This window comes from Ovis aries, chromosome 2 (genome assembly GCF_016772045.2).
Source record: "Ovis aries strain OAR_USU_Benz2616 breed Rambouillet chromosome 2, ARS-UI_Ramb_v3.0, whole genome shotgun sequence".
Lineage (NCBI taxonomy): Eukaryota > Metazoa > Chordata > Mammalia > Artiodactyla > Bovidae > Ovis > Ovis aries.
In genome coordinates, this window is record NC_056055.1 from 83,516,006 (window position 1) to 83,542,271 (window position 26,266).

The 26,266-nt window shown below is 40.4% G+C and overlaps 1 protein-coding gene across 24 annotated transcripts in view; it reads right to left on the bottom strand.

The window, feature by feature from the left end:
- The window catches only part of FREM1 (FRAS1 related extracellular matrix 1), a 183,370-nt gene that overhangs the window by 140,381 nt on the left and 16,723 nt on the right, over positions 1-26,266 (bottom strand). For 17 of the 24 annotated variants that reach the window (XR_009599245.1, XM_060409486.1, XM_060409483.1 and 14 more), the window contains exons 2-4: positions 11,975-12,479; positions 4,019-4,113; positions 8-309 (exon numbers count right to left, since the gene is read on the bottom strand). Coding sequence is in view for 23 of the 24 variants with exons in the window: in XM_060409486.1 (XP_060265469.1) it covers positions 8-309; positions 4,019-4,113; positions 11,975-12,211 (634 nt within the window). In the remaining variant the exon portion in view is untranslated. Of the gene's footprint in view, positions 1-7; positions 310-4,018; positions 4,114-11,974; positions 12,480-16,628; positions 16,935-26,266 lie in introns of all 24 variants that reach the window. The other 7 variants (XM_060409484.1, XM_060409487.1, XM_060409489.1 and 4 more) reach the window with 1 other exon arrangement.

Here is a 26,266-nt window from a genome sequence, read left to right on the forward strand (position 1 = left end):
ATCATACGAGACTCAGGGAAGAAACTATGTGGCTGATCTCCACGAGGTTCTTCCAGCTGGGGCTCCACCAGAACCAACTGGCCATGGGCTGGCAGCTGAGTTCCCACGGGGTCCAGTCTGACTGTGCATTCCAGGCTGGCCATCCTCTCGTAATCAAACCTGAGCAGGTTCTTATCAATGACTCGGGACAGGCCGTAGAACTCAGACACCTCCAGTGCATCATCACTCACGCGGATGATGTTACAGTCTGGTTCCAGGAGGTAGACCCGCAGGGTAAAGGTTTCCGTGAAGGTGTCTGTCTCAGTAAACCTGAGGGCAGAACAGAGCAAAGGCAACATTACTGGTGTGCAGGTTCTTCTGATACTTGGGCACTAAGTTGGCTTGAAGCTTAAAGATTGTCTTTCACACAATCTGTGTATCAGGGAGTTTGGATTTTACTTACCCCACCTCCCTGTTCTTTTCCCTTCTCCTTAAATTGGTGTCAACTCCTTTTTCTGTTACTTCCCTTTCCAATGACCCTCCTTTTAACACCTTCTCTCAAATCTATCATAAATATGGGCATTTAATGACTGCTCTGATCTCAGTCTCATCTCTAGCATGTGTGCAGTTTAAGAATATCCTGCAAATTTAGTTAATGCACTGACTTTTTTTTTTTTTTTAGGTGTCTGGTATTTTTTTTTTTTTTACTTTACAATATTGTATTGGTTTTGCCATACATCAACATGAATCCGCCACGGGTGTACACATGTTCCCAATCCTGAACCCCCTCCCACCTCCCTCCCCATACCATCCCTCTGGGTCATCCCAGTTCACCAGCCCCAAGCATCCTGTATCCTGCATCGAACCTAGACTGGCGATTTCTTTCTTATATGATATTACACATGTTTCAGTGCCACTCTCCCAAATCATCCCACCCTCTCCCTCTCCCACAGAGTCCAAAAGACTGTTCTATACATCTGTGTCTCTTTTGCTGCCTCGCATACAGGGTTATCATTACCATCTTCCTAAATTCTATATATATGCGTTAGTATACTGTATCGGTGTTTTTCTTTCTGGCTTACTTCACTCTGTACAATCGGCTCCAGTTTCATCCACCTCATTAGAACAGATTCAAATGTATTCTTTTTAACTGCTGAGTAATACTCCATTGTGTATATGTACCACAGCTTTCTTATCCATTCATCTGCCAATGGACATCTAGGTTGTTTCCATGTCCTGGCTATTATAAACAGTGCTGCGATGAACATTGGGGTACACGTGTCTCTTTCCATTCTGGTTTCCTCAGTGTGTATGCCCAACAGTGGGATTGCTGGGTCATAAGGCAGTTCTATTTCCAGTTTTTTAAGGAATTTCCACACTGTTCTCCATCGTGGCTGTACTAGTTTGCATTCCCACCAACAGTATAAGAGGGTTTCCTTTTCTCCACACCCTCTCCAGCATTTATTGCTTGCAGATTTTTGGATCGCAGCCATTCTGATTGGCATGAAATGGTACCTCATTGTGGTTTTGATTTGCATTTCTCTGATAATGAGTGATGTTGAGCATATTTTCACGTATGCACTGACTTTTAATTCAGGAGTGAAGGGGTGAGGGATTTCTGAAGCATCAAGCCCTTTTTGCTTTTCACAAATGCCACTACAAGAATAGTTATTTGCAATCTAGCTGGGGAAGCTCAGCTCAGTGGGTGGCATGTAAAGGGTGATCGGTGACTGTAACCTCCATTCCCTTCATTCCCTTAGGAACTACACTCTCTGGATATTTGCAGAACCTAATAGGGATGGATTGTCATTCTTTTTCTGATTAAATTTATTTATTTTTAACTGAGGGATAATTGCTTTACAGTACTGTGTTAGTTTCTGCCAAACATCAGCATGAATCAGCCATAGGCATACCTAGATCCCTTCCCTCTTGAACATCCCTCCCAGCTTCATCCCCATCCCACCCTTCTAGGTTGTTACAGAGTCCTGCTTTGAGTTCCCTGAGTTATACAGCAAATTGACAGGCTGTCATTCTTTATTGAAGGGAGAAAATTTAAGTGATGGTCGTGCATCAATAATAGATTCTCCATCGATGTGCTTTCATAATGGCCCAGACACATGCGAGACTCCTTACAAATAGTTTATCATTCAGTCTTCACAGGAATCTATGGTAGTGTTGTTGACTCCATTTTACAGATGAGGAAACTGAGGCTTAGAGAGGTCAAGTAGCTTACCAAAAGGGCTAGAGATGAGGTAAGAGGGCAATAAACATGCTCTCTGCTTTTATGCCTCCAACTCCTCTGAATGTTCTACTTTAAATCCTCAAGACCAGGAACACTGACAGGTCCTCTAACTGTACTTCATCTGTGCTGCTCCTCCCGCCTCATCCTTTAGAAACTCAAAGAAATGGGAACAGCCAGAATTCATCAGCAAGCTCTCTGAAGCTAATTAGTTTTGTTAACTTTAAAGTCTTAGGAAGATCAAACAGCCCTATATGCTGATTGCCTTGTTCCCAAGGAATCCTTGGGTGCCATCTCATTTTCTGAGCACGGCATTTGCTTCATGCCTCTCTTTTGGCTTGTCATTATGTGTCACAATTTTCTAGCCATCTTTTGCATCAGGCCCTGAAAACCAGCCCATTTATCCTCATTCTTTTGTTTCCTAAGCCTACCTAGCATGAGCCCGACCTATGATGGGTGATCAGGATAATTGACTGTCTGCTACAAAACTCTAGACTAGTATTCCTCTAGTACTTAAGGCAAATTCATGCTGCTGTATTTTAGTCAAATACTCTTAAAAGTGACAAAAGCCAAGTACAAAACTATATAAGGCCTACTCCACCTACACTGAATTTTCAGTTGCTTCTATGAAGTGAGCAATAACATAACCATGAGCTTAATTTTTAAGTTAACTCTTTATTTAGATATAATTCACATAATTCTAAAATTTTACGTTTTTAAAGTTTACAACTCAGTGTTTCTAGTATTTTCAGAAGGCTATGCAACCATCCTGCTCTCTAATTCCAGAAACATTTTTATCACCTCCCCCCATAAAAATCTACACCCATGAGCAGTCACTCCCCATTCACCCCATCCCCGAAAGCTGGCAACTGCAATCTACTTTCTGCCTTTCTGAATTTGCTTTTACTGAACATATCATATAAGTGAAATTATACAGTGTGTAACATTTTATGTCTGACTTCTTTCACTTAGCATAATATTTTCAAGGCTCATCTGTGTTATAGCATGTAACAGTACTTCATCCTTTTGTGGCTGAATAATATTTCACTGTATAAATATACCACATCTTGTTTACTCATTCATCAGACTGATTATTTCAACTTTTTGACATGTACACAAAATGCTACAGTGAACATTTGTGTAAATTTTTGTGTGAACATGTTTTAATTTCTCTTGTACATTTATGTATCTAGGAGTAGAACTGCTGGGTTATATGATCACTTTGATCGTTTTAAACCTTTTTAAAATATAATATGTTTTTTTTTTAGTTTTTTATTTTTTAAATTTTAAAATCTTTAATTCTTACATGCGTTCCCAAACATGAACCCCCTCCCACCTCCCTCCCCATAACATCTCTCTGGGTCATCCCCATGTGTTTAAAAATAGAAGATATTGCACTTCTTAAAACTAAGTAGTTGATAATCAAAATGAAGAATTTCATTCACTTTTGGAATATATTTTCTTCCTAATTCTCATTAAAAATTTGTAGGTTGTAATCTCCATTTTTAATCGTAAATGGAGAGTTGAATGACCAGAGATACCTGTACAAGAACTCTAAAGGGAAACAGGAGAAGGCTAATAATTTGCCACAGAAAAACCCCAAGGAAGAGGATATAAATAAAAGTAACTGAAAGGGTGCTACAATTCTTGCCTCATCCATTCAGGTCTCCAGTTCCTACAACTAATTACTTACTTGTTTGAAATCTAGTAACTCCCACCATAGCAATACTTATCCAAAGAAACAGAAGCACACAGAATGGTTATCTGACAAAGAATGAAGAACGCTCCTGTGCCACTTACCTGTAGAGTCTAAGCTTCACTGTGTCTTCATCAAGAATTGGGCAACCATTATGAGTATATTTTACTTCATTGGGAAGGAAATGGCAGTCAAAGACCTAGTTCATGAGAAGAAAGGGATATATATGTGAAAATCATTGGTACACTTTTTAGTTTTTCCAGTAGTAAAGTATGGCCTGGAGAAATTATGTTCTCTTAGCATTATGTACATATGTATATGTTTTGTTGTGTAGGATCTTAATTCTCTGGATCTTAATTCCCTGAACAGGGATAGGACCTATACCCCTAGCAGAGGAAGCAGAGTCCTAACCACTAGACCACCAGAGAATTTCCTATATGTGAGTGTTTTAACCACCAACACCCCTACGCAGCCCCATGTCCATGACCATCCTGCTTATATAGCTGTTGTCTGTTTTGAGAATATCTAAATTATGAAAGTCTGGTTCTTTGGAAGGAATGATGCTGAAGCTGAAACTCCAGTACTTTGGCCACCTCATGTGAAGAGTTGACTCATTGGAAAAGACTCTGATGCTGGGAAGGATTGGGGGCAGGAGAAGGGGATGACAGAGGAAGAGATGGCTGGATGGCATCACCCACTCGATGGATGTGAGTCTGAGTGAACTCCGGGAGTTGGTGATGGACAGGGAGGCCTGGCGTGCTGCAATTCATGGGGTCGCAAAGAGTCGGACATGACTAAGCGACTGAACTGAACTGAACTGAAGCAGATAAATTAGGCAGTGATGATCTCTAAATAATTATCTTTTTATAGTATATTTAAAATATGGTTCCATTTTTTAAAACATTATTAGCCAATACCTTTCAGGGGTTTATAGCAACTAAGGAAGTATACCTGTATGTACACAGGGAAAGACACGTCTTAGCCCACATACCAACATGCTATATTAGCTCTGTGTGTATTTTTTCTTCTCCTTTTATTGCTTTCCTTTCCAAATAGTGTTTTTATATTTAAAGATGAAGCTGCTTACTATGGACACTATTGTGTTTGATCAAAGCCAAACAAGACTCACAGTGGTTTCTCATTTACTTGCAAAAGACTGTGGTTACTAGTTATGTAATAACAGAAGTGATTCGTGTGACAAACAGCAACGTCAAGGCAATTTTCTCTCTTCAAGCAGAGTTATAATTAACTGTACCACCTAACTCAGAACTATTAGGGAAATTGCCAATTGTTATATTCTGGGGTCATATTTCTTAAAAGAATTTTCTCTTCCAATCACACCATAACACTCATTCTGTACAGTCTGACTTGGTAGAGTACTAAGAAATACTCTCGAGGTATTTACATGTCATCACTGCTGAGTTCATGCTGCTTAGCCTGTGCCTAAGTACAGCCTCACACATTTACAGAAAACATAATCCTTTCTGACTCTACTCTAGTCAGAAGGTCTCTTCTTTATCTCCTTCCTTACTGTCAGAAAAAGGAAGCAAAGACATCTGTAGAAGAGGAGATCATTTATTTGCATTCCTGTTCTACACACATCTTCGCTTCCTCTTTTTAATTGACAACAAGGAAGGAGATAAAGGAAAGACCTTCCCCATATCATTGACAAATAGTCATGGTAATAAAGAGACAATCTGCTTTGTTAAAAGAAACATCTGTTTTATGTTTCATGATATGTTTTCCTTTTATAAAAGGCGACAACCATAATTGTCCATAAATTTACTAACCAAAACAAAGGAGAGTTAAATCCTTTTCTAATTACTGTCTAGCTTTGTTTTTTTCCACTCCAACTGCTTTTCAATTACAATTTATAATTAAATTGTCACACATTCCTAACTCATTACTCACTTTAATGACAGTAAACTGGTTCAAACGAGAGAGATTTTCTTACTGCTATATTTCCTATTCAAAAGAGCAAGCTCAGCACTAAACTGTGGTGCTTTTCCACCCAGGAAATTTCTTGCTTTGGGACAGGTGTGAGCAATGCTGTGTGGGGGTAAGTCTTGTCCTAAAACATGAGGAGAACATATCACCATCGACCTTCTCTAATTGACTATATCAAGAGGGTTATCTAGACAGAAGGTACTGGTATGCGCCAAGCGAATTCCTTTCCAAATATCCAATAGGAAAATGAACCTGTTGGTCCTAAGACAAACTTCAGTAATGAAATGAAAACACTAATTGAACAGATGTTAAACAAAACATTTTCTGTGCAAATCACATGAAACTGTTCATTACACAGCAGGGTGTTGTTAATACAGTCATCTCACTAGGAATGGGCCCACATAAGCTTGCTTTCACCTCTATTGAGGAGTAATGCATACATTGTGTGTTTGTGTGTGTGTGCACTTGCACGCACGCATGCACAAGGTTATGCTTAATTTCAAAAACTCCATAAGACACAAATCCCTAGAGAGAACGGCATCTGCCAGGATTAAAAACAGGGACATATTCCTCAAAAAAACACTTTTCACTTAGGAATTTTGGTTTTGTTCAAATTATCACAATAAGAAAATAGGAAGATCACCTGGTGATCTGAAAAAGCTTTTCCAGATAGACAAATTTCTTGATAGTACAAAGCTCTAATGTTTGTCCAGAAGGTAATGAAACTCCACATTTTAAGAAAATAAATATATTTACTTCGCGTGTGCATGTTCAATCGTGTCTGAGTCTTTGTGATCCCATGGACTATAGCCCACCAGGCTCCTCTATCCATGGAATTTTCCAGGTTAAGAATACTGAAGTGGGTTGCCATTTCCTATTCCAGGGAATCTTCCTGATTCAAGGATCGAACCTACATCTCTTGAGTCTTCAGTCCTGCACTGGCAGGTGGATTCTTGGATGAGAACTGAGATGTCAGAGGTACCTCTGGATATGCATACACTGAAGCACGATCCTTTAATGAGCCACAGCACATTAGGGGACCCTCTGGGGATGTATGGAGCCCTGTTCCTTTGCCTTGCAATGCTGACTTTCCTAAACCAGACAGGTATGTTGTTTTTGTTCCACATCGTCTTTCCAATAATGGGTTTTTGCCCTAAAATCAGAGAAAGTTTGAAAAGGAGATGACTTAGAGATCTCCTACAATCCTTGATTCTTGTGACCAAATAAGTGTTTTGCTTACTTCTGCTCACATGGATCCCTTTTTGCTCTCCAGGGCCTCAGAACTGGCCAAGTGATGAGCACCATTAAAATATCACTAAAAATTATGACTTTTTCATTATTCTCATAGAAAGTGCTATATGTGTTTAGAAGTCATAGGCTATTTGGAATGGAGAGAGGGACAGGATATCCACAAAGGTTTAAGTCACAGTAGATTCTCCCCAAAATGCTTTCTAAGGAGGGAGAATCTGGGGAATAATAGGGTACTGTTTTTGAATGCTTGAGGCCAGAGCTTAATATCTCTGCACTACAGGGGGAATTTTCCCTCTCTTCTTCCCTCACAAAATAGTCAGCTTTACTTCTAAATAAATGTTGAACAATTTTTAAAAAAATATATTTATTGGAACCATTATCAAATTATCAGTCTTTATGAGGCATCCACTTTTTTCCATACAGCCCTGAGTCCCTGCTCTATCAAGGACCCCGGTCATGTAGGATTAGGGTCCTATTTGCTGCCCCACAAAACCCCAAGGTTTTGCTTTTGACCCCAGTGCCTGTAGTGAGGGCTCCACTGCCTGCTATTGAGCCTATTCATGTTCAGCAACTTATCACATTTAGTGCATCAGGGCTCCAGGCACGAGCCATCCCAGGCCTCTACCTTTCCCCTAACTTATAGACCTCAATCAAACACACCTTCCAGCAGAAGTTATATGTTGGAGAAAGTGGGGAGATGTTGCAATTACTACACACTTGGGAATACAAGTGTGACCTGGGGCCATTAGCACAAACTAACACTGTTTAGATGCCCATCTGAAGATCACTGACTGATAAAAGAAAAAGCTCATGGGAAACTGGAAGGAGACATTTAGTTACAATATCATAAGCAATACTCCCAACACAAGAGCTCTCCATAGAATTCTGATGTGTTTCAGAATGAGATATAACCATAGGGAGGTAAGTGGAATACCTAGAGATGTCAGTTTGAGCTAGTATGTATCAGTCTTTTTTTTAAGATTTTTTTTGGGGTGAATGTGGACCATTTTTAAAGCCTTTATTGAATTTATTGCTTCTGCTTTTTATGTTCTAGTTTTTCGGGCATGAGGTATGTGCAATGTGGGCTCTTAGCTCACTGACTGGGAATCAAACCCACACTCCTTTTTTAAAAAAAAATTACTGCTGGGCATGCACTGTTTATAATAGCCAGGACCAATTCATTTGAATCAGTTCTGTTGAGATGGATGTATAAAAGACTTTACTTGGGGATGATTTTAATGCCATTCTAACATGTATACTATCATGTGAATTGAATCGCCAGTCTATGTCTGACGCAGGATGCAGCATGCTTGGGGCTGGTGCATGGGATGACCAGAAAGATGTTATGGGGAGGAGGTGGGAGGGGTTCATGTTTGGAATGCAAAAATAAAAAAAATAAAAAAAATTTTAAAAATAAAATAAATAAATAAATAAAATTATTTATTTATTTTAATTGGCTAATTACTTTACAATATTGTAGTGGTTTTTGCCATACATTGACATGAATCAGCCATGGGTGTACATGTGTTCCCCACCCTGAAGCCCCCTCCCCCCTCCCTCCCCATCCCATCCCTCAGGGTCATCCCAGTGCACCAGCCCTGAGCACCCTGTCTCATGCATTGAACTTGGACTGGTGATCTATTTCACATATGGTAATATACATGTTTCAATGCTATTCTCTCAAGTCATCCTACCCTTGCCCTCTCCCACAGAGTCGAAAAGACTGTTCTTTATATCTGTGTCTCTTTGGCTGTCTCGCATTTGGGTCATCAGTACCATCTTTCTAAACTCCATATATATGCGTTAAGATACTGTATTGGTGTTTTTATTTCTGACTTACTTCATTCTGTATAATAGGCTCCAGTTTCATCCACCTCACTAGAACTGATTCAAACGCATTCTTTTTAATGGCTGAGTAATACTCCATTGTGTATATGTACCACAGCTTTCTTATCCATTCATCTGCTGATGGACATCTAGGTTGCTTCCATGTCTTGGCTATTGTAAACACAATGGCACCCCACTCCAGTACTCTTGCCTGGAAAATCCCATGGGTGGAGGAGCCTGGTAGGCTGCAGTCCATGGGGTCACTAAGAGTCGGACACAACTGAGCAACTTCACTTTCACATTTCACTTTCATGCATTGGAGAAGGAAGTGGCAACGCACTCCAGTGTTCTTGCCTGGAGAATCCCAGGGATGGGGGAGCCTGGTGGACTGCCATCTATGGGGTCACACAGAGTCGGACATGACTGAAGTGATTCAGCAGCAGCAGCAGCAGCTGCGATGAACATTGGGGTACACGTGTCTCTTTCAGTTCTGGTTTCCTTGGTGTGTATGCCCAGCAGTGGGATTTCTGGGTCGTATGGCAGTTCTATTTACAGTTTTTTAAGGAATCTCCACACTGTTCTCCATAGTGGCTGTACTAGTTTGCATTCCCATCAACAGTATAAGAGAGTTCCCTTTTCTCTACACCCTCTCCAGCATTTACTGTTTGTAGACTTTTTGATAGCAGCCATTCTGACCAGCATGAAATGGTACTTCATTGTGGTTTTGATTTGCATTTCTCTGATAATGAGTGATATTGAGCATCTTTTCATGTTTGTTAGCCATCTGTATGTCTTCTTTGGAGAAATGTTGGTTTAGTTCTTTGGTCATTTTTTGATTGGGTCATCTATTTTTCTGGAATTGAGTTGCAGGAGCTACTTGTATATTTTTGGGATTAATTATTTGTCAGTTGCTTCATTTGCTATTATTTTCTCCCACTCTGAAGGCTGTCTTTTCACCTTGATTATAATTTCCTTCATTGTGCAAAAGCTTTTAAGTTTAATTAGGTCCCATTTGTTCTTTTTGCTTTTATTTCCATTAATCTGAGAGGGGGGTGATAGAGGATCTTCCCGTGATTTATGTCAGACAGTTTTTTGCCTATTTTCCCTCTAGGAGTTTTATAGTTTCTGGTCTTACATTTTTATCTTCAGTCCATTTTGAGTTTATTTTTGTGTATGGTGTTAGAAAGTGTTCTAGTTTCATTCTTTTACAAGTGGTTGACCAGTTTTCCCAGCACCACTTGTTAAAGAGATCATCTTTTCTCCATTGTATATTCTTGCCTCCTTTGTCAAAGATAAGGTGTCCATAGATGTGTGGATTTATCTCTGGGCTTTCTAATTTGTTCCATTGATCTATATTTCTGTCTTTGTGCCAGTACCATACTGTCTTGATGACTGTAGCTTTGTAGTATAGTCTGAAGTCAGGCAGGTTGAGTCCTCCAGTTCCATTCTTCTTTCTCAAGATTGCTTTGACTATTCAAGGTTTTTGTATTTCCATACAAATTGTGAAATTATTTGTTCTAGTTCTCTGAAAAATATCATTGGTAGCTTGATAGGGATTGCATTGAATCTATAGATTGCTTTGGGTATTATACTCATTTTCACTATATTAATTCTTCTGATCCATGAACATGGTATACTTCTCCATCTATTTGTGTCCTCTTTGATTTCTTTCATCAGTCAACCCCACACTCTTTGCACTGGAAGCAAAGTCTTAACCACTGGGCTGCCAAAGAAGTCCCCTATCTCTGTCTCTTTAGTTCTTCTTTACAACATCTGTTATCACTTTTGAATAAGTTGATGGATTTTTTATTTTTAGCTAAATAGAAAGAACATTAATGCTCACAGTTCAGCAAATAGAAATGATGTATTTTGCCAGAAGAAGTAGTCACATCCAGTGTTGAATATTCTCAAAACTGTTTGCATTGAGAGGAAAGTTAAACCACAGTAAGAACAAGTAATAAGATCAGAAGTGATATTCTACTGTGTATAGACAAAAATTTTTACTTTAAACAAATATTTGATAATTGGGGCTTTCCTAAACCCAGTGAATTAGAGGATAACTCTTTACCCTTCAAAAGGATTCAGCACAGAATACCCTTAAATGATAAGTTCTCCAAGACCATGATTAAATGGAAAAAAATATATGCAGATATTTTTGAAGAACAGTGACTATTTAAAGTATCTTCACATCTCTTTTCCAGATCTCTTCCATTATTCAAGGGACTGTTTGAGTGATGGTAATAGATAAAAATGTCTTCATGTTTTATTTTTGCTATTCTGTAGTACAAGTGTGTCCTAAAATTGTCCTGGAACCCTGACATCTTATCCAAAGGCACCTTGACTGGCCAGGGTGAGATAATCTGGGCAGTAATAGTCCCATAGAGATTGACTATATCACACTACACAGGAGACTGCCCACTCCAACCCTTGGAAGGCTGGCCTTGTTTTCATTTTCTCTCTCTCTGTCCCCATTTTCCTCTGTTTCCCCCCTAAGTTTCTCAGAGTGCTGATGTACCTAAAATGAGTGGTATTTGATTCCCTCACCTTAGTAAGATTTACATTCATTATCTTCAATAGAGAGGATAAATTGGAAAGATTTGTCAATTTGTGTATTTTTCATTTAAAAATCCATCCATCCATAAGTCTGAACCAGCCTTCCACCACAGGTGTTAACATAAACAGGAGTAACTCCCGTTGGTTTTGTAATTCACAGTCAGTCAAGAACATTCAAAAATAGTTTTGACCAATATCAAATCATTACCTGGCACACCTGAAACTAATGTTGTATGTCAGTTATACCTCAAAAAAATTTTAACAGGTTTCACCTTGCATAGAAAAAACAACTCAGTATTATGCCCATCAATTGCAACTCCACTATTTCAAATCTGAACTTCTTAACAGCACTCAACTCTGGTAGCTTGAAGGAAGACCTTTTATCTTTCTCTCTCTCTCCTCTCTGCCCTCCTCCCCTTACATTCTCACATACTCAGATTCATATACACACTACTAAATAGCAAATCTCAGATATGACCTACCTGTGGAGTAAGTTTCCCAACCCTCTGGGTTATTGGCTCATTCATCACGACTTCCACTTTGCAGGCATCTTTCTCTTTGGGGATGGTGAACTTCAGGTCATCTTGAGACAGGAAGGCGGAACTGCCCTTCATCACCCTGACCCCTTGGTTAACACGGACAAAGGTGGGGCTGGCCCAGCCTGGGAGCAGCAGCAGCAGGAGCAGGGCACTAAGCCCACCCCAGCTCGGAGAGCTCATGCCGACAGGGGCCAAGTCGTTTCCATTCACCAGGAAAATCCCTTCAACAAAGGGGGGCTTCTCAGCTTCCTTCAGGGGTGTCAGCTCATAGTCCAAGGGGCAGGAAGAAGGGTCCTACAATGTGCCCCAAGATCTTAACATGTCCCTTTCATTTCAAACTCAGACAAGGAGGTCTTTCAGGCAGTCCCAGAGCTTTTAATAAAACTCGCTGATCACTTCTGACAACACCAGCAAGATTAATGTATACCTCCCAAGTGCTTTTTTAATCCTGCAAAGGGGACAAGGGGTTGGAAGAAAGAGAGAGAAACCAAAAGTTTATGTGACTCATTCAAAAGACCCCCACTGTCAAAGGAATCTTTCAACCAGCCTATAATTTCAGCTAAATTAAAAACAAATAAACTAACTTGACCTCCAGGCCCATGTGAAAAGCAATGCAGTCATTTCATTCCCTGGCGGTAACTCCTGCTTCCGGACTCCGCGGGTCCCCACCAGGATGTCAGCTGTGTGGTCTTACAAGAGCCAGCCTGCCTCACTGCCAAGGGCAGCGTTTGCTCCCCCTGCTTTCAGAGAAAGTTGTCAAACTCTGCTTCTGTTTCCTCACTTGATAGATGAGGACTGTAACCAAATTTGTGCAAGAGAGCTGATAGAATTAATTGTCCCCTGTTTGAAACATGATTATTTCTGAATCAGTGCTACTCACTTTTTTTAAAAAGGCTTAATAATTTGTCACCTGTGCACACTTTGCCAGGCAATGAAGACACCTAAGAAATGCTTGAGTGGAAATTGGCGAAAAGATATTTTTTTCTAAGTGAACATTCGGGGTTTTGTTTTAGGTGTAACAAGCACTAGGAATTGAGCAACAGAGCTTCAACATACACAGCTAATGACACGGCAGATGTACGTGCATTTATACATCATCTACAATGCTAATTACATAGAAAGTACTGAATTTGCACAAGTGGAGTCCTCTTTTCTATTTTAACCACTTAGAATTTCATGATTTTTTTTTCTCTGTGTCCTGTAAGAACAGAAATGATTTTAACCCAAAGTAAATGGTATTGAAACATATCTTTAACTCCAATATATGATTAGGTGAAAAAAGGATAGTTCATTATGCCCATAGAAAGGTCTTACGTTTTAATACTTTTAATGATTTCTGTACACGGAAATAAATGTCGGAAGGTATAGACAGAAAGGCCTGTCCTGTCCACTTCTAGGATATTAACAGAAGGCTCATTCTCTTGTCATTGTTTTAAGCCTTTGCTTTTGAGGTAGTGCCTGATCTGTGTCACCTGACACCAGGGGTAACATGCTTCACAGAGCAGCCTGTTTTCTATTTGGTCGGTCCCAAAATAAAACACTACCACCCTCCCACTGACCATGTTGTACAGTCTCAGGCTGAATTAGGTTGGCTTGTTTGGGCAAGAATGCAAACTGTTTGTTGAACTTTCACAACTTGTTTCCATTAACCTCTGACATCTAAGGGCATTCTAAAAGGCAGTGCATTCAGAGAGAAAGAGCTAGCAGGGTGGGTAGGCGTCTCCCCAAACTGAAAGGTAAAAGAAAAAAAAAAACTTGGCTTTCTGAGATTGAAATGAATTAAATCAACCTAAAAAGGATACTACAAGGACTCTATACTCTCAGACACTCTTCTTCCTTCTCATCTCCCTTCTTTCCTGCTTCTCTGTAGACTCTCTGGCTTTTTCATGTTGGGGACCTCCAGGTCTAGTCCTGTTTTCTGTCTACTCTCAATTCCCTAGCAACCTCATTCCTTGGCTTTAAATACCACTTATTTTAAATGTGGCTAATGAGTCCTACATTTATATCTCTCACCTTCTCCCTTAATTCTAGATCATACATGCAACTATTTGATATCTTCCTGTGGGTGCATGTGAACACACCCAAAGGGGTGCTAGTGGTAAAGAACCTGCCTGCCAATGCAGGAGACCTAAGAGACACAGGTTTGATCTCTGGGTCAAGAAGATCCCCTGGAGAAGGACACAGCAACCTGTGGATGTGTAACAGCCAGCTCAGTATTTTGTTTTTGTTGCTGTAGCCAAAATTGAGCTCTTGATCTCCCCTCCCTGGGTCTTCTTTATCTCAGTAAATGCAACTTCAGGTTTTCATTTGTTCTCTTCTTTGCGTCACACATCTAAGTAAATAAACAAATAAAACTGTTTGTTCATTGTGGTGGACAGACCTTAGGGTGACCTCCAATAATTCCAGCCTCCTAGTACACAGAAGTTCCCTCCCTCCCCAGAACTAATGATATGTCCAACCAACCGAATAAAACAAGGGTGATGGGATGTCATTCTCATGACTAAGACTCTCTTAGCCAGTGGGCTAGAGGCTTTCCTGCTGAACTTAAAGAAGCATGCCCCTAGGAGTTCTGCTGTCACAAGGCAATGAACTCTGCCAACAACCTAAATGAGCTTGGGAGAAGGTTCTTCCTGACTCAAGCCTCCGAATAAGAAGGGACCCCCATGGACACCTTGATTTCAGTGTGATGACAACCTGAAGCAGAGAACCAGGATAAGCCATGCCTGGACTCTGACCAGTGAAAACTGTGAGATAATCAATTGTGTTGTTTTCAACCACTGTTTGTAGTAATGCGTTAGTACAGCAATGTAAATTTAATGTTCACTTTTTTCCAAAACGTATCAAGAATCCAAATACTTCTCACTGTTTCCATTGCTACCACACTGGTCCAAGCCACCAGCAATTCCGCTGGACTGCAGGAGCCTCCTACTGGACCTCCCTGCTTCTCCTCTTGCCTCCCCTTTAGGCATTTCTCAGCATGGCAGCCAAGGTTCCCATTAGATGTTACTTATATCACATCCCTTCTCTGCCCTAGACCTCCAACGACTGCTTATCTTAGTGTGAAAGCTGAAGGCCTTGTGATGGCCAGGAAGGTATTTTACCGTGTAATCTGTTTTCCCCCTTACCTCTCTCATCTCCTGTTTGCCTTCCCTTTGCTCACCCTTCAGCCACACTAGCATCTTTGATTTTTTCCAAACAAACCAAAATCAACCTTTCCATCTGCGGTTCCCTCTGGCACAAACATTCTTCCCCTAGACATCCCTCTTTCTACCTCACCCCTTTCAAATTTTCTGTCAAATGGGACCTTGATGCTATGGCCACACCTATCTCATTAAAATTATGATGCTCTCATCCCCACGTCCTTTCCCTGAGCAGAGATAACCACCTAACATAATACATTTGCTTATTTATATTGCTCATTTTTACTTCCCTCATGAAGGTAAGAGCTTCCTTTTTATTCCTGGGTTTATCTTTATGCTTCTCTCCCTTTTGTTGCCCAGATTGAGAAGGCTGCCTTGCACATAAGAAACAGAACCACACCTCAGGCTACCAGAGCAGTGAGCCAGAAGGAGTGTGGGTGTTCGGAGCATTTGCAAGGCAAAGTCACCATACCAGCCTATTCTTTCAGAATTTTATTTGACAGGGAATGTAAACTGCTTTCCAGTTTAAGCCACTGTTGGGTGAGTGAGTGAGTGAAAGTCACTCAGTCATGTCCAACTGTTTGCGAACCCATGGATAGTCCATGGAATTCTCCAGGCCAGAATACTGGAGTGGGAAGCTGTTCCCTTCTTGGCAGATCTTCCCAATCCAGGGATCGAACCCAAGTCTCCTGCTCTGCAAGCAGATTTTCTACCAGCTAAGCTACCAGGGAAGCCCAAGAATACTAGAGTGGGTAGCCTATCCCTTAATGGATCTTCCTGACCCAGGAATTGAACCAGGGTCTCCTGCATTGCATGTGGGTTCTTTACCAGCTGAGCTACCCACTATTATTTGGGGTTTATTTCATTATTTGTGACTGAACTTTTACAGTTAATAATCACCTTATTCTTCAAGATTTTCTATTATAGTAATTTCATTTAGTCACTAATCAGCTAAGTATTATACCTTCTTACCTAACAGCATGTGGGGCAATAACTCATTCTCTAACTGCTGCTGCTAAGTCACTTCAGTCGTGTCCAACTCTGTGCGAGCCCATAGACGGCAGCCCACCAGGCTCCGCCGTCCCTGGGATACTCCAGGCAAGAACACTGGAGTGGGTTGCCATTTCCTTCCCCAATGCATGAAAGTGAAAAGTGAAAGTGAAGTCGCTCAGTCGTGTCCGACTCTTGGCGACCCCATGGACTGCAGCCCACCAGGCTCCTCCATCCATGGGATTTTCCAGGCAAGAGTACTGGAGTGGGGTGCCATTGCCTTCTCCATATTCTCTAACTATATCACAGTAAATCCTTAATCATAAAATAATGTCAAAAACCAAGATTCTAATGTTCATCTACCAGGAAGAGAAAAGGGAGAAAGAAAAGTAAATCTATTTCTGTGGCTCCTTGCGCCACAGTGATGTAGGAAGGGTAGACATGAATCCGAAGATCTGGATCCTTACCTTGGTTTTTATGAACATCTGTTTCCTCTTTCAAAAATGGGGCCATCCATCTTGCCTCTTCTAGTGTCCCAGGGAGGCCAAATGAAATAGTCCATTTGGAAATATTTTCTTCATTACAAAGCCCCATGTAAATGTAACACTATTATTACAAAAGATGTCAAAGGAATAAGAGAGCAAAGCTTGTCTCAAGAAAAAAAGAATGGCAGAACTTGGTCCTGGGTGAAGGCAGCAGAATAAAGTTCAGTATATGTCAAATAAAATATATTCCATTGACATTCAGATTTTCTCTTTTTCTTCCTCAGAGTCCTAAGACAGAGATAGTAGTAAAACACTGAATCCTAATATTTCAGAAACAACCTGAAGTAACACCATTAGGGGGTAATGAAGAGTGCAAGAGTAATAATTTTCAAGTTCAAAAATCAAACAAAATGCATCCTTCAGTCAACTGGGCTACCAAATTAGGTGCAATACAGATCAGAAAGAGTATGCTATATTTGTGTATTATTCATATTTCAATTTTGCTCTTATAGTTTTCTCTTGGTGTTGAGAAAACCAAATATGTAGGTATTACATGGAAAGTATTGCTCCGATTTTTTACTTGAAGAAGGTGGCAGGGGAAGGGAAAGAGAGAAAGATTTGGATGAACATAGAAGAAAAGGGCCAAAAAAAAAAAAAAGTAAATAGCAACAACAACAACAACAAAAACCCATAGAACAATAGTAAGGAAATTAGGATTCTGAATCAAGCAAGATTTCCGAGATGATAATTTGTTTTATCTCCACCAAATAAAATGGTAGTATTGTTTTATCTCTGGTACAAAACTGTGATGTCCAGAGGCAGCCGACATTTACAGGACAACAGCCCAGTGGGAAACCTAACAACACATCTTGAGAACTCCATTTCTTGACCCCAACATAGGGCCGAGTCAGAGCCTCAGAACCCATCTGTCCCCAGCTTGCTCTGATCACTGAAGTGGGCAACCTCAGAGTCAGCAGAATGACTGGGAGCATTTTTGCTAGGGGAAGCAGAAAAGTGGCCAGATTCCATAAGGACTCTTATAAACTAACTGACTTTTCGCCAGAGGGACTTAATTTGATGCTGCAATAGAAACAAATTCTGTCTGCCTGCTTGTACAGTTCAGCTGCTCCTCAGTATTTCACAACCTTCATGTTACCTTGTAAATCAATGATGCTCTTACAAGCCATTTCCCACTCTTGCCTTTTTCCCTTTGTGTGGAATCATGTATTCTAAAGATACCTGTACAAGCCAACAAAAATGTGCAAAGATGTTTGCAAAGTGGGAAAACCACCCTGCTCTGAGTTCTTCCTTACAAAATTTCAGAAAGGTTTCTCTACCCAAACTTTCTTAGCAAATTTCCTGAACAGAAGAAAATGATGTAGTAACATTTAATTTGGTAGAGAGGAATTGGAAAGACTGATGCTGGGAAATACTGCAGGCAAAAAGAGAAGGGGCATAGAAGATGAGCTGGTTAGATAGTGTCACCGACTCAATGGATGTGAATTTGAACAAACTCTAAGAGATACTGGAGGACAGTGGAGCCTAGCATGCTACAGTCCATGGGGTCACAAAGAATCAGACACAATTTAGCAACTGAACAACAGTTTATTTCATAATTACACATTCAGTTTAATCAGCAGAGAGTGTATGCTCCATGTTGATATAAATATGCTGATATCATATGTTGGCCTCATATGTATCTGAGATAATCTGTGCATAGCAAGGAAAAAAATGGATCCCAGCTATCCTTTCAGGCTCTCTTTGGAATGGAAATTCTTGATGGGCAATGCTAATGATGTGCCTTGAAGAGATTCATATTTACTATTGCTCTTCTGAATAATTTTACGATGATACCTGCACAATATAAGCACCTTCCCCATATCTGCCCAACACAGAAACATTATCAATAATCTATCTTTGAAGAAGGAATTCATAGGGCCTGGACTCCATCTTAGGCCTGTTCATGCTGATCATGCTCGGCCACCTTTCCAATGGACTCTGAACTCTGTGTTTAGTGCCTATGAAAACAGCAACAGAAGGATAAGACCCCCCTCCAGACAGAGGAACCTTGAAGATCGTATCCAGGTTACTCCTCGCCTAAGAGAAAACATACACTAATCACCCCTTCCTCCAGACAGGCCATAAATTTTTCTGTATCTATCGGAGTGTAACCTCGGGTTTATTGATTATTGGCTAATTGTTTGACTGTTTGAGCACATGAGCACATAGCACGTGAATGATGGAGTTATTGGGATTGTATTTTCCTTGGTTTATGTAAGTCTCAAGGGATTTGGAGTGGTGGGTTCAGATACGTACACATGAGGTATAAAAGATTTTCACAAATGCTGGTCGGGGTCCTTGGCAAAGAGGAGACTCTGCCTTGGGCCCGCCTGTGTAATAAACTGCACTTCGCTATCTGCATTGTCCTTCTGAGTGAGTTTGTTTCCCGGAATGCGTGGCTATAACATCATATTTGCTGGCTTGCTGTGCTATTTGCAGAGCTCCTACAAGCCTGATATCCTTCTCAGCACTCTGGATAGTTATTACCAACCAACTAAAAATGCTATAAACAACAGAACCTTTTATCTTCCCTGTACTTGAAGTTATTACCTCATGACTCACAGCTTCAGATCCTACAAGTACCCTAAAGTGTTTAAGAAAGAAAAGAAACTGATAGAGAAGTAGCATTTTGAGTAAAAAATGGCCAACTTATGATCAATCCATTCCCACTCACTAAAACATAGAGAGATTTTGAGATCTTTGACTAGAAGGCTAAGAAGACCAGTTTAGATCTTCTGACTTTTACTCTCCATTAAAATCGGTAAGACGTCAGTGAGAAGGAACATAGAAGCCAACATGGAATTACTTACAAAGAATTTTTGAAACCATGATTTCACTCATATTAATTTTCAAAGGAATTTATACAAATCAAGGATAAAAGTTTAAAACACAAACTCATAGCTGAATATAATTATCAATAGAACAATTGAAATGATTCTGAATCATATGTGACAAAAATTGATTCAGCCAGGAACAATGAACTGGAAATCAGGAGAACTGCCCCCAGGGAAAAACTTAACTGTCTAAACTCAGAGAAAGCAGTTCTCTTCTTTTGCATTATAGTTGAGAAAATTAAGAATTAGACAAACTTTACCAAGGACTTCAGATCCACCACCTGCTTGGACCTTCCTTCCCTTGAGAGAGAAAAAGAAGTCTAATTGCTCCTGATTATAAGCAACTAGGAGTCAATCTAAAGCTGGCCTGAGGTCATAGCCAGAGGCAGCAGAGCCTGGGAGAATCAGGGCTCTGGCAACCTGGGAAAATGCTCTGTACTCTATCCTCACGATCTTATTCCATTTCCTCCATCAGAGAGCTGCTTTTGAGCCACTACAAAATCAGCCCTTGTGCAACTCTTTGCAACCCCATGGACTGTAGCCCACCAGGCTCTTCTGCCCATGGAATTTTCCAGGCAAGAATACCGGAGTGGGGTGCCATTTCCTCTTCCAGGGGATCTTCCAGACCCCAGGGATCAAACCTGAGTCCCTGTGTCTCCTGCATTGGCAGGTGGATTCTGGGAAGCCCCAAAAAACAGTCCTGAGAAAACACAAATACAAAGCTAGTTTCTTCTCTTTCAAGAAGCTCATCATCTCTGATGGAGTTTTAATTGTTCGATGATCCCACAAGGGTAGAGGATCCTTAGCGATCTTATCCTTCATGGGTTTTCCAGAGAGAATTCTCTCAGAAAGGGAGAATAGAATACTGGAGAAGAAATAGATTGCGACTTCTAACATTTATTCTCAACAATGTTTAGTACAGTTGTCCCTCTGTGTCCATGGAGGTTGGTTCCAGGTCCCACCCCCACGCCCCCAGACACCAAACTGCAGGATGATGATCAAGTCCCGAGTGACACTGTTGCACTGAAAAGGAAAAAAGAGGACTGAGTGTTTCTTTCTTTTCTCTCCTGAGAACAAAGAAGATAAAGAACAGTGAGCAGGACTGCCCACTCTTAATTTTTACTTTAAGTGTTCCTAATCTGTAGCCTACAACAAGGTTTGCTTTTCTCAAAACTCAGCTGACCCTGAAGCTGAAGCTCCAATCCTTTGGCCACCTGATGCAAAGAGCTGACTCACTGGAAAAGACCTTGGCGCTGAGACTGAAGGCAGCAGGAGGGGACGACAGAGGATGAGATGGTTGGACGGCATCACTGACTCGATGGACGTGAGTTTGAACAAACTCTGGGAGATGATGAAGGACAGGGAAACCGGGCGTGTTGCAGTCCACGGGGTCTCAGAGTCAAACATGACTGAACAACTGAACAACAAATCTGACCCCGTGTAAACTACATCCTCCACCTATTGGCCCCCTAACTCCGCAGGAGCTACATTCTGCACCTATTATTCTTTAAGTAAAAGTGAAGTCACTCAGTCGTGTCCGACTCTTTGCGACCCCATGGACTGTAGCCTAACTAGGCTCCCCTGTCCATGGAATTTTCCAGGCAATAGTACTGGAGTGGATTGCCATTTCCTTCTCCATTATTCTTTAATTCTATGCTAGTTACATCCTGCACCTGGTGCTTACCTTTACCGCAGACCACCCCTTGTAGTTTTCTTTCTTTTTGCATTTAAGAAAGAAGGCCGCAGCACAATAAACCAGAGACAAAGGGACACAATTACCTGGCTACCTGCCCCCAGCTATGATGGTTTTGAAACAAAGCAAGAAGAATAAGGCAAGACGTTATCCCTGGGTTGGGAAGATCCCCTGGAGAAGGGAAAGGCTACTCACTCTAATATTTGGGGCTGGAGAATTCCATGGACTGTATAGTCCAACCGGTCGCGAAGAGTCGGACAAGACTGAGCGACTTTCACTTTCACTTTATTAGTCTGAGTCTTATCATTTACCCTAAGACCAGGAGACCCAGGCTAGATGAAGTCTCTCAGTTCCCCAAGGAAAAGAGGCACAGTCCTGAGGAACTAGCCTGCTGTGTTCTCAGTTGGCAGAGGATTTATTCAGGTTCAGTGGGCAGAGAAAGTCAATATTTTGGCAGTGAAAGCATAGCATTTGCATATAACCCATGCAATGTCCTCCCATATATTTTAAATCATCTTTAGATTACTTATCATACCTTAATACAATGTAAATGCTGTGTAAATAGTTGCTAGGGCACAGCAAATTCAAAGCTTGCTTTTTGGGAACTTCTGGAATTTTTTTTCAAATATTTTCAGTCATTGGCTAAATTCATACATACGAAATGTACAGATATGGAAGGTTGAGTGTCTTAAATGTACAGATATGGAAGGTTGAATGTCTTTTCTCATTTTTTAACAACTAGTACTTTTTGCTTACTCTGTGTGTGTGTGTATATATATAGCAGCACTGAGACATACTCTTTATATGTTTATTTTCATTTATTTCTCACAACAAACCTACAGATAGTTACTATTATCATGCTGATTTTATAGATAAATAAACCATGAGTTAAGGATGTGACTTCATAATCACATAAAAAAGCAATATTTATATTAAGTGCTTACTATGGATTAGGTATTGTTCAAAGGACTTTGTATACGTTATCTTAACTCCAACAGTGGTTTTAGAAAGCAATGATTTTATAGATTTGGAAAATGAAGTAAAAGAGGTTAAGTTACTCACCCAAGGTCATGAGCTTGACTCAAGTCTGTGTCCTTGCAATTAAAACCCATATTTACTGACTGCAGGACCTGTGCACTTAACTGCTATATTATACCACTTGGCATTACAACAAAATCTTAAACTCAGCTATTGCTTCACTATTCCTGGGGTCTTTTTCCTACAGTATGCAAACGCTAAACAATTTCCTTTATGGTCCCGGACAGCAACAGTTGGCTATTGCAGGAGTTAAAGTTTCACTGGAGGCAATGTTCTCTCAAGGAAGTAGCTGTTACTTTAAGAGCATTTAATTAACGCAGATATCCTGCCTACCCACATCTGAGTGTTCCAACTCCTTACACTGCAAGCACAGTTTAAAGGCCTCAAGGCAAGCAGGCCACTTCCAAATTCCACTCTATTAAATCAATAAAATATGTATTGATTTTGTTTATAATGTTTTGCTTCCTTCGTTCTGTCAATTTTTTTTTCTAAAATGTAATCTAAATCACAGATGTGTGGTTTACAAGAACACTCAGAAATCAACCAGTTTATATCCTTCATTTTATTTATCAATTTAGCTTTTTCTGAAAATAACTTCCTTTTGTGTGTATAAAAGAAGTACACACTCATTAACTAAAGGATAAAAATATAAAAACATAATGAAAAGGAAACTTGCCCAACACTTTCCCAACACCCAAAGAAAACGCCCTTAGGTTTTCCTAAGTATGTATATGTACATAGTTTTTAAATGAATTTAAAACCACACTATAAAAAGAGTTGCGTATAATTCTTTTTCGGTAATATAACATTCCTTTCTAAGCATTTTCCATATTATTAAACATTCCTTGTAATCTTACTTTTCATGTGTGCATGGACACTATAGTCATTTCATTGTTATGCTGAGCTAGTTACTAGGTTAATAGATTGTGTTGAAAAATCCTTAATTAAATTAGCTTGTTTTTCTAGTTCTTTCCTTTTGATGGTTCTTTGGAAGTGGGATTATAAGATCAAAGGATGTACAACTCATTTTGAGATTCTTCAGTTCAGTTCAGTTCAGTCGCTCAGTCGTATCCAACTCTTTGCAACCCCATGGACTGCAGCAAGCCAGGTTCTTGATAATGATGCTATATGGAAAGATGGCACTAACCTACCTCCTTACCAGCCTTGCTTCTGCTGATATTCAATATCATCCCCTTTAACTGTTCCTCACTTTCCAAGTGAAATGTTGAAGCTTGTCACTATTTTAACTTGCATTCCTTTATTTACTTGAGATTTGGCTTATTTTTTTTCTATGTCCATGAACACTGGATTTTCTCATGTAGAAGCCCATCTATTTTACAGAAGGAAGCCCTATGGCAGTTAAGTGACTTTCCCCAATGTTGAAATAACTGTTAAGGCCCAAGATGGAGCCACTCCCTCCCAGCATGCCATGTCAGCCAACCAAACCTAATGCCCCTGTAAATGTTCTGCTTGACCAGAAACAGTGTATCTAGTCATCCAATCCCTAAACACCAATTCTGGGCCTTCTTACCCTATAGAAGGTTGACTTTGTCAACCCAGCCCCAGCTAATCAGATGTTTTCTATTTGTTTTGTTTTCATTCATTATCTTATAAAAGCTTCTCGACTTTTGCCCATTTTGCAGTTCTCTGAAAGGAGACTATTCACTCCATGAAGTGTTGAGTTTGTGTGTATCACCTAAATTATCATCTTTAATCATCCTTTAACAGCAAGATTATCCATAATCTGGAAATGAGCCTGCATTGGAACCTAAGGTCTCCTGACATCCAGACCCATGCAAGGTCTCCTAACCCATGGAGCTCATTTAAATCACAGGTGCTTAGTCCAGCAATATTCCTTTCAGTTAGAACTGCACATGAAACAACAGACTGGTTTCAAATAGGAAAAGGAGTATGTCAAGACTGTATATTGTCACCCTGCTTATTTAACTTATATGCAGAGTACATCATGAGAATGCTGGGCTGGAGAAAGCACAAGCTGGAATCAAGATTGCCGGGAGAAATATCAATAACCTCAGATATGCAGATGACACCACACTGATGGCAGAAAGTAAAGAAGAACTAAAAAGCCTCTTGATGAAAGTGAAAGAGGAGAGTGAAGAACTTGGCTTAAAGCTCAACATTCAGAAAACTAAGTTCATGCCAAGTAGATGGGGAAACAGTGGAAACAGTGACAGACTTTATTTTGGGGGACTCCAAAATCACTGCAGATGGGGATTGCAGCCATGAAATTCGAAGACACTTGCTCCTTGGAAGAAGAGCTATGACCAACCTGCATATTAACATGCAGAGACATTACTTTGCCAACAAAGGTCCATCTAGTCAAGGCTATGGTTTTCCTGGGAGTCATGTATGGATGAGAGCTGGACTATAAAGAAAGCAGAGCGCCAAAGAATTGATGCTTTTGAACTGTGGTGTTGGAGAAGACTCTTGAGAGTTCCTTGGACTGAAAGGAGATCAAACCAGTCAATCCTAAGGGAAATCAGTCCTGAATATTCATTGGAAGGACTGATGTTAAAGCTGAAACTCCAATACTTTGGCCACCTGATGTGAAGAACTGACTCATTGGAAAAGACCCTCATGCTGGGAAAGACTGAAGGCAGGAGGAGAAGAAAATGACAGAGGATGAGATGGCTGGATGACATCACCGACTCAATGGACATGAGTGTGAGTAAGCTCCAGGACTGGGTGATGGACGGGGAGGCCTGGAATGCCACAGTCCATGGGATCACAAAGAGTTGGACATGACTGAGCGACTTAACTGAACTGACTCTAGATCATGAAACTGAGCAGGACCTTGTGAGGCCACTGAATATTAAAATCTTTCTTTGTCCCTCATTTCTTGATTACAGGAAATAGGCTTCATTCAGCCACCATGACCTTCCCTGAGTTTCCACTGGCAGGTTCAAATAGTTGCGAATTAGGAAAGGGAGAGGATGCGGAGACAGGGGAAGAACAGTTAAGAAATAATAGTACAGCTTTGGGGCAGCGTCCTGTTTCCCCTTCAAGGGCCATACATGACAATATCTTTGAGCTGTTTTGCAGGTACTGAAACTCTCACCAGGTGGGAGAAGTTAACCATAAACTGCCCACAAGCACTTAGACCTAAGATTGGTTGGACCCAGAAGGTTGAGGATGCTGACTCCCACTACCTCACTACTAACCAATGAGAGGAATGCCCTGAGCTGTCACACTCTCTTTGAATCATTACTATAAAACTTCTCACTGCCTACTCCATGTTGGGACACTTAGTTTTGAGGGCATTAGCCCACTGTGGCCCCTTTGTCTGGCAAAGCATTAAGCTATTCTTTTCTACTTCATCCAAAAGTCTACCTCTGAGATTTAATTTGATGTTGGGGTACAGAGGCCAGATTCAGCTTCAGTCAAAGGAAGCACAGACTCAGAGAACTATGGAGAGAAAGACCCCTTGGGCTGTACCATCAAGCACAGGATTGCAAATATGGATCTTTGACTATCACACAAACTCATTAGATGGTTTCCTTTCTTAAATTTTTCAACACTTCAGTGTCTGTCTCACTGAAAAAGGCCAGAGTTTGCAAGTTGTGTTTTTTTAAATGTACATGTTGAAGATGTTAAAAAGTTTTCCACAAAAGTCTTCTATATCCAAATATACATGAAGCACAGAATGCCAAAAACTCCTTTTAGAGATTTACAGTATATTATGAGCTTATTAAAGGCACTAAGAATCCCTGCAGAAAGAAATCATTAAGTCCAAAGTTTGCAAACTTATAGAAAACCATTTGTAATTTAAAAATCCAGGTTCTTTGAAAAATCATTCAAAAGGCATTAGTCACAGAATTAAAATGATTGAAATATAGGATGGTCACATGGTATCTACAAAATTTCTGGTCACACTTGATAAATCCACACTTAATGAATCTGTATCAGAAATCCAAATTCCAGGGCACTCTGGAAACCAGACGTTCAACCTTTCTTTACAAAGACTTTCTACTAAA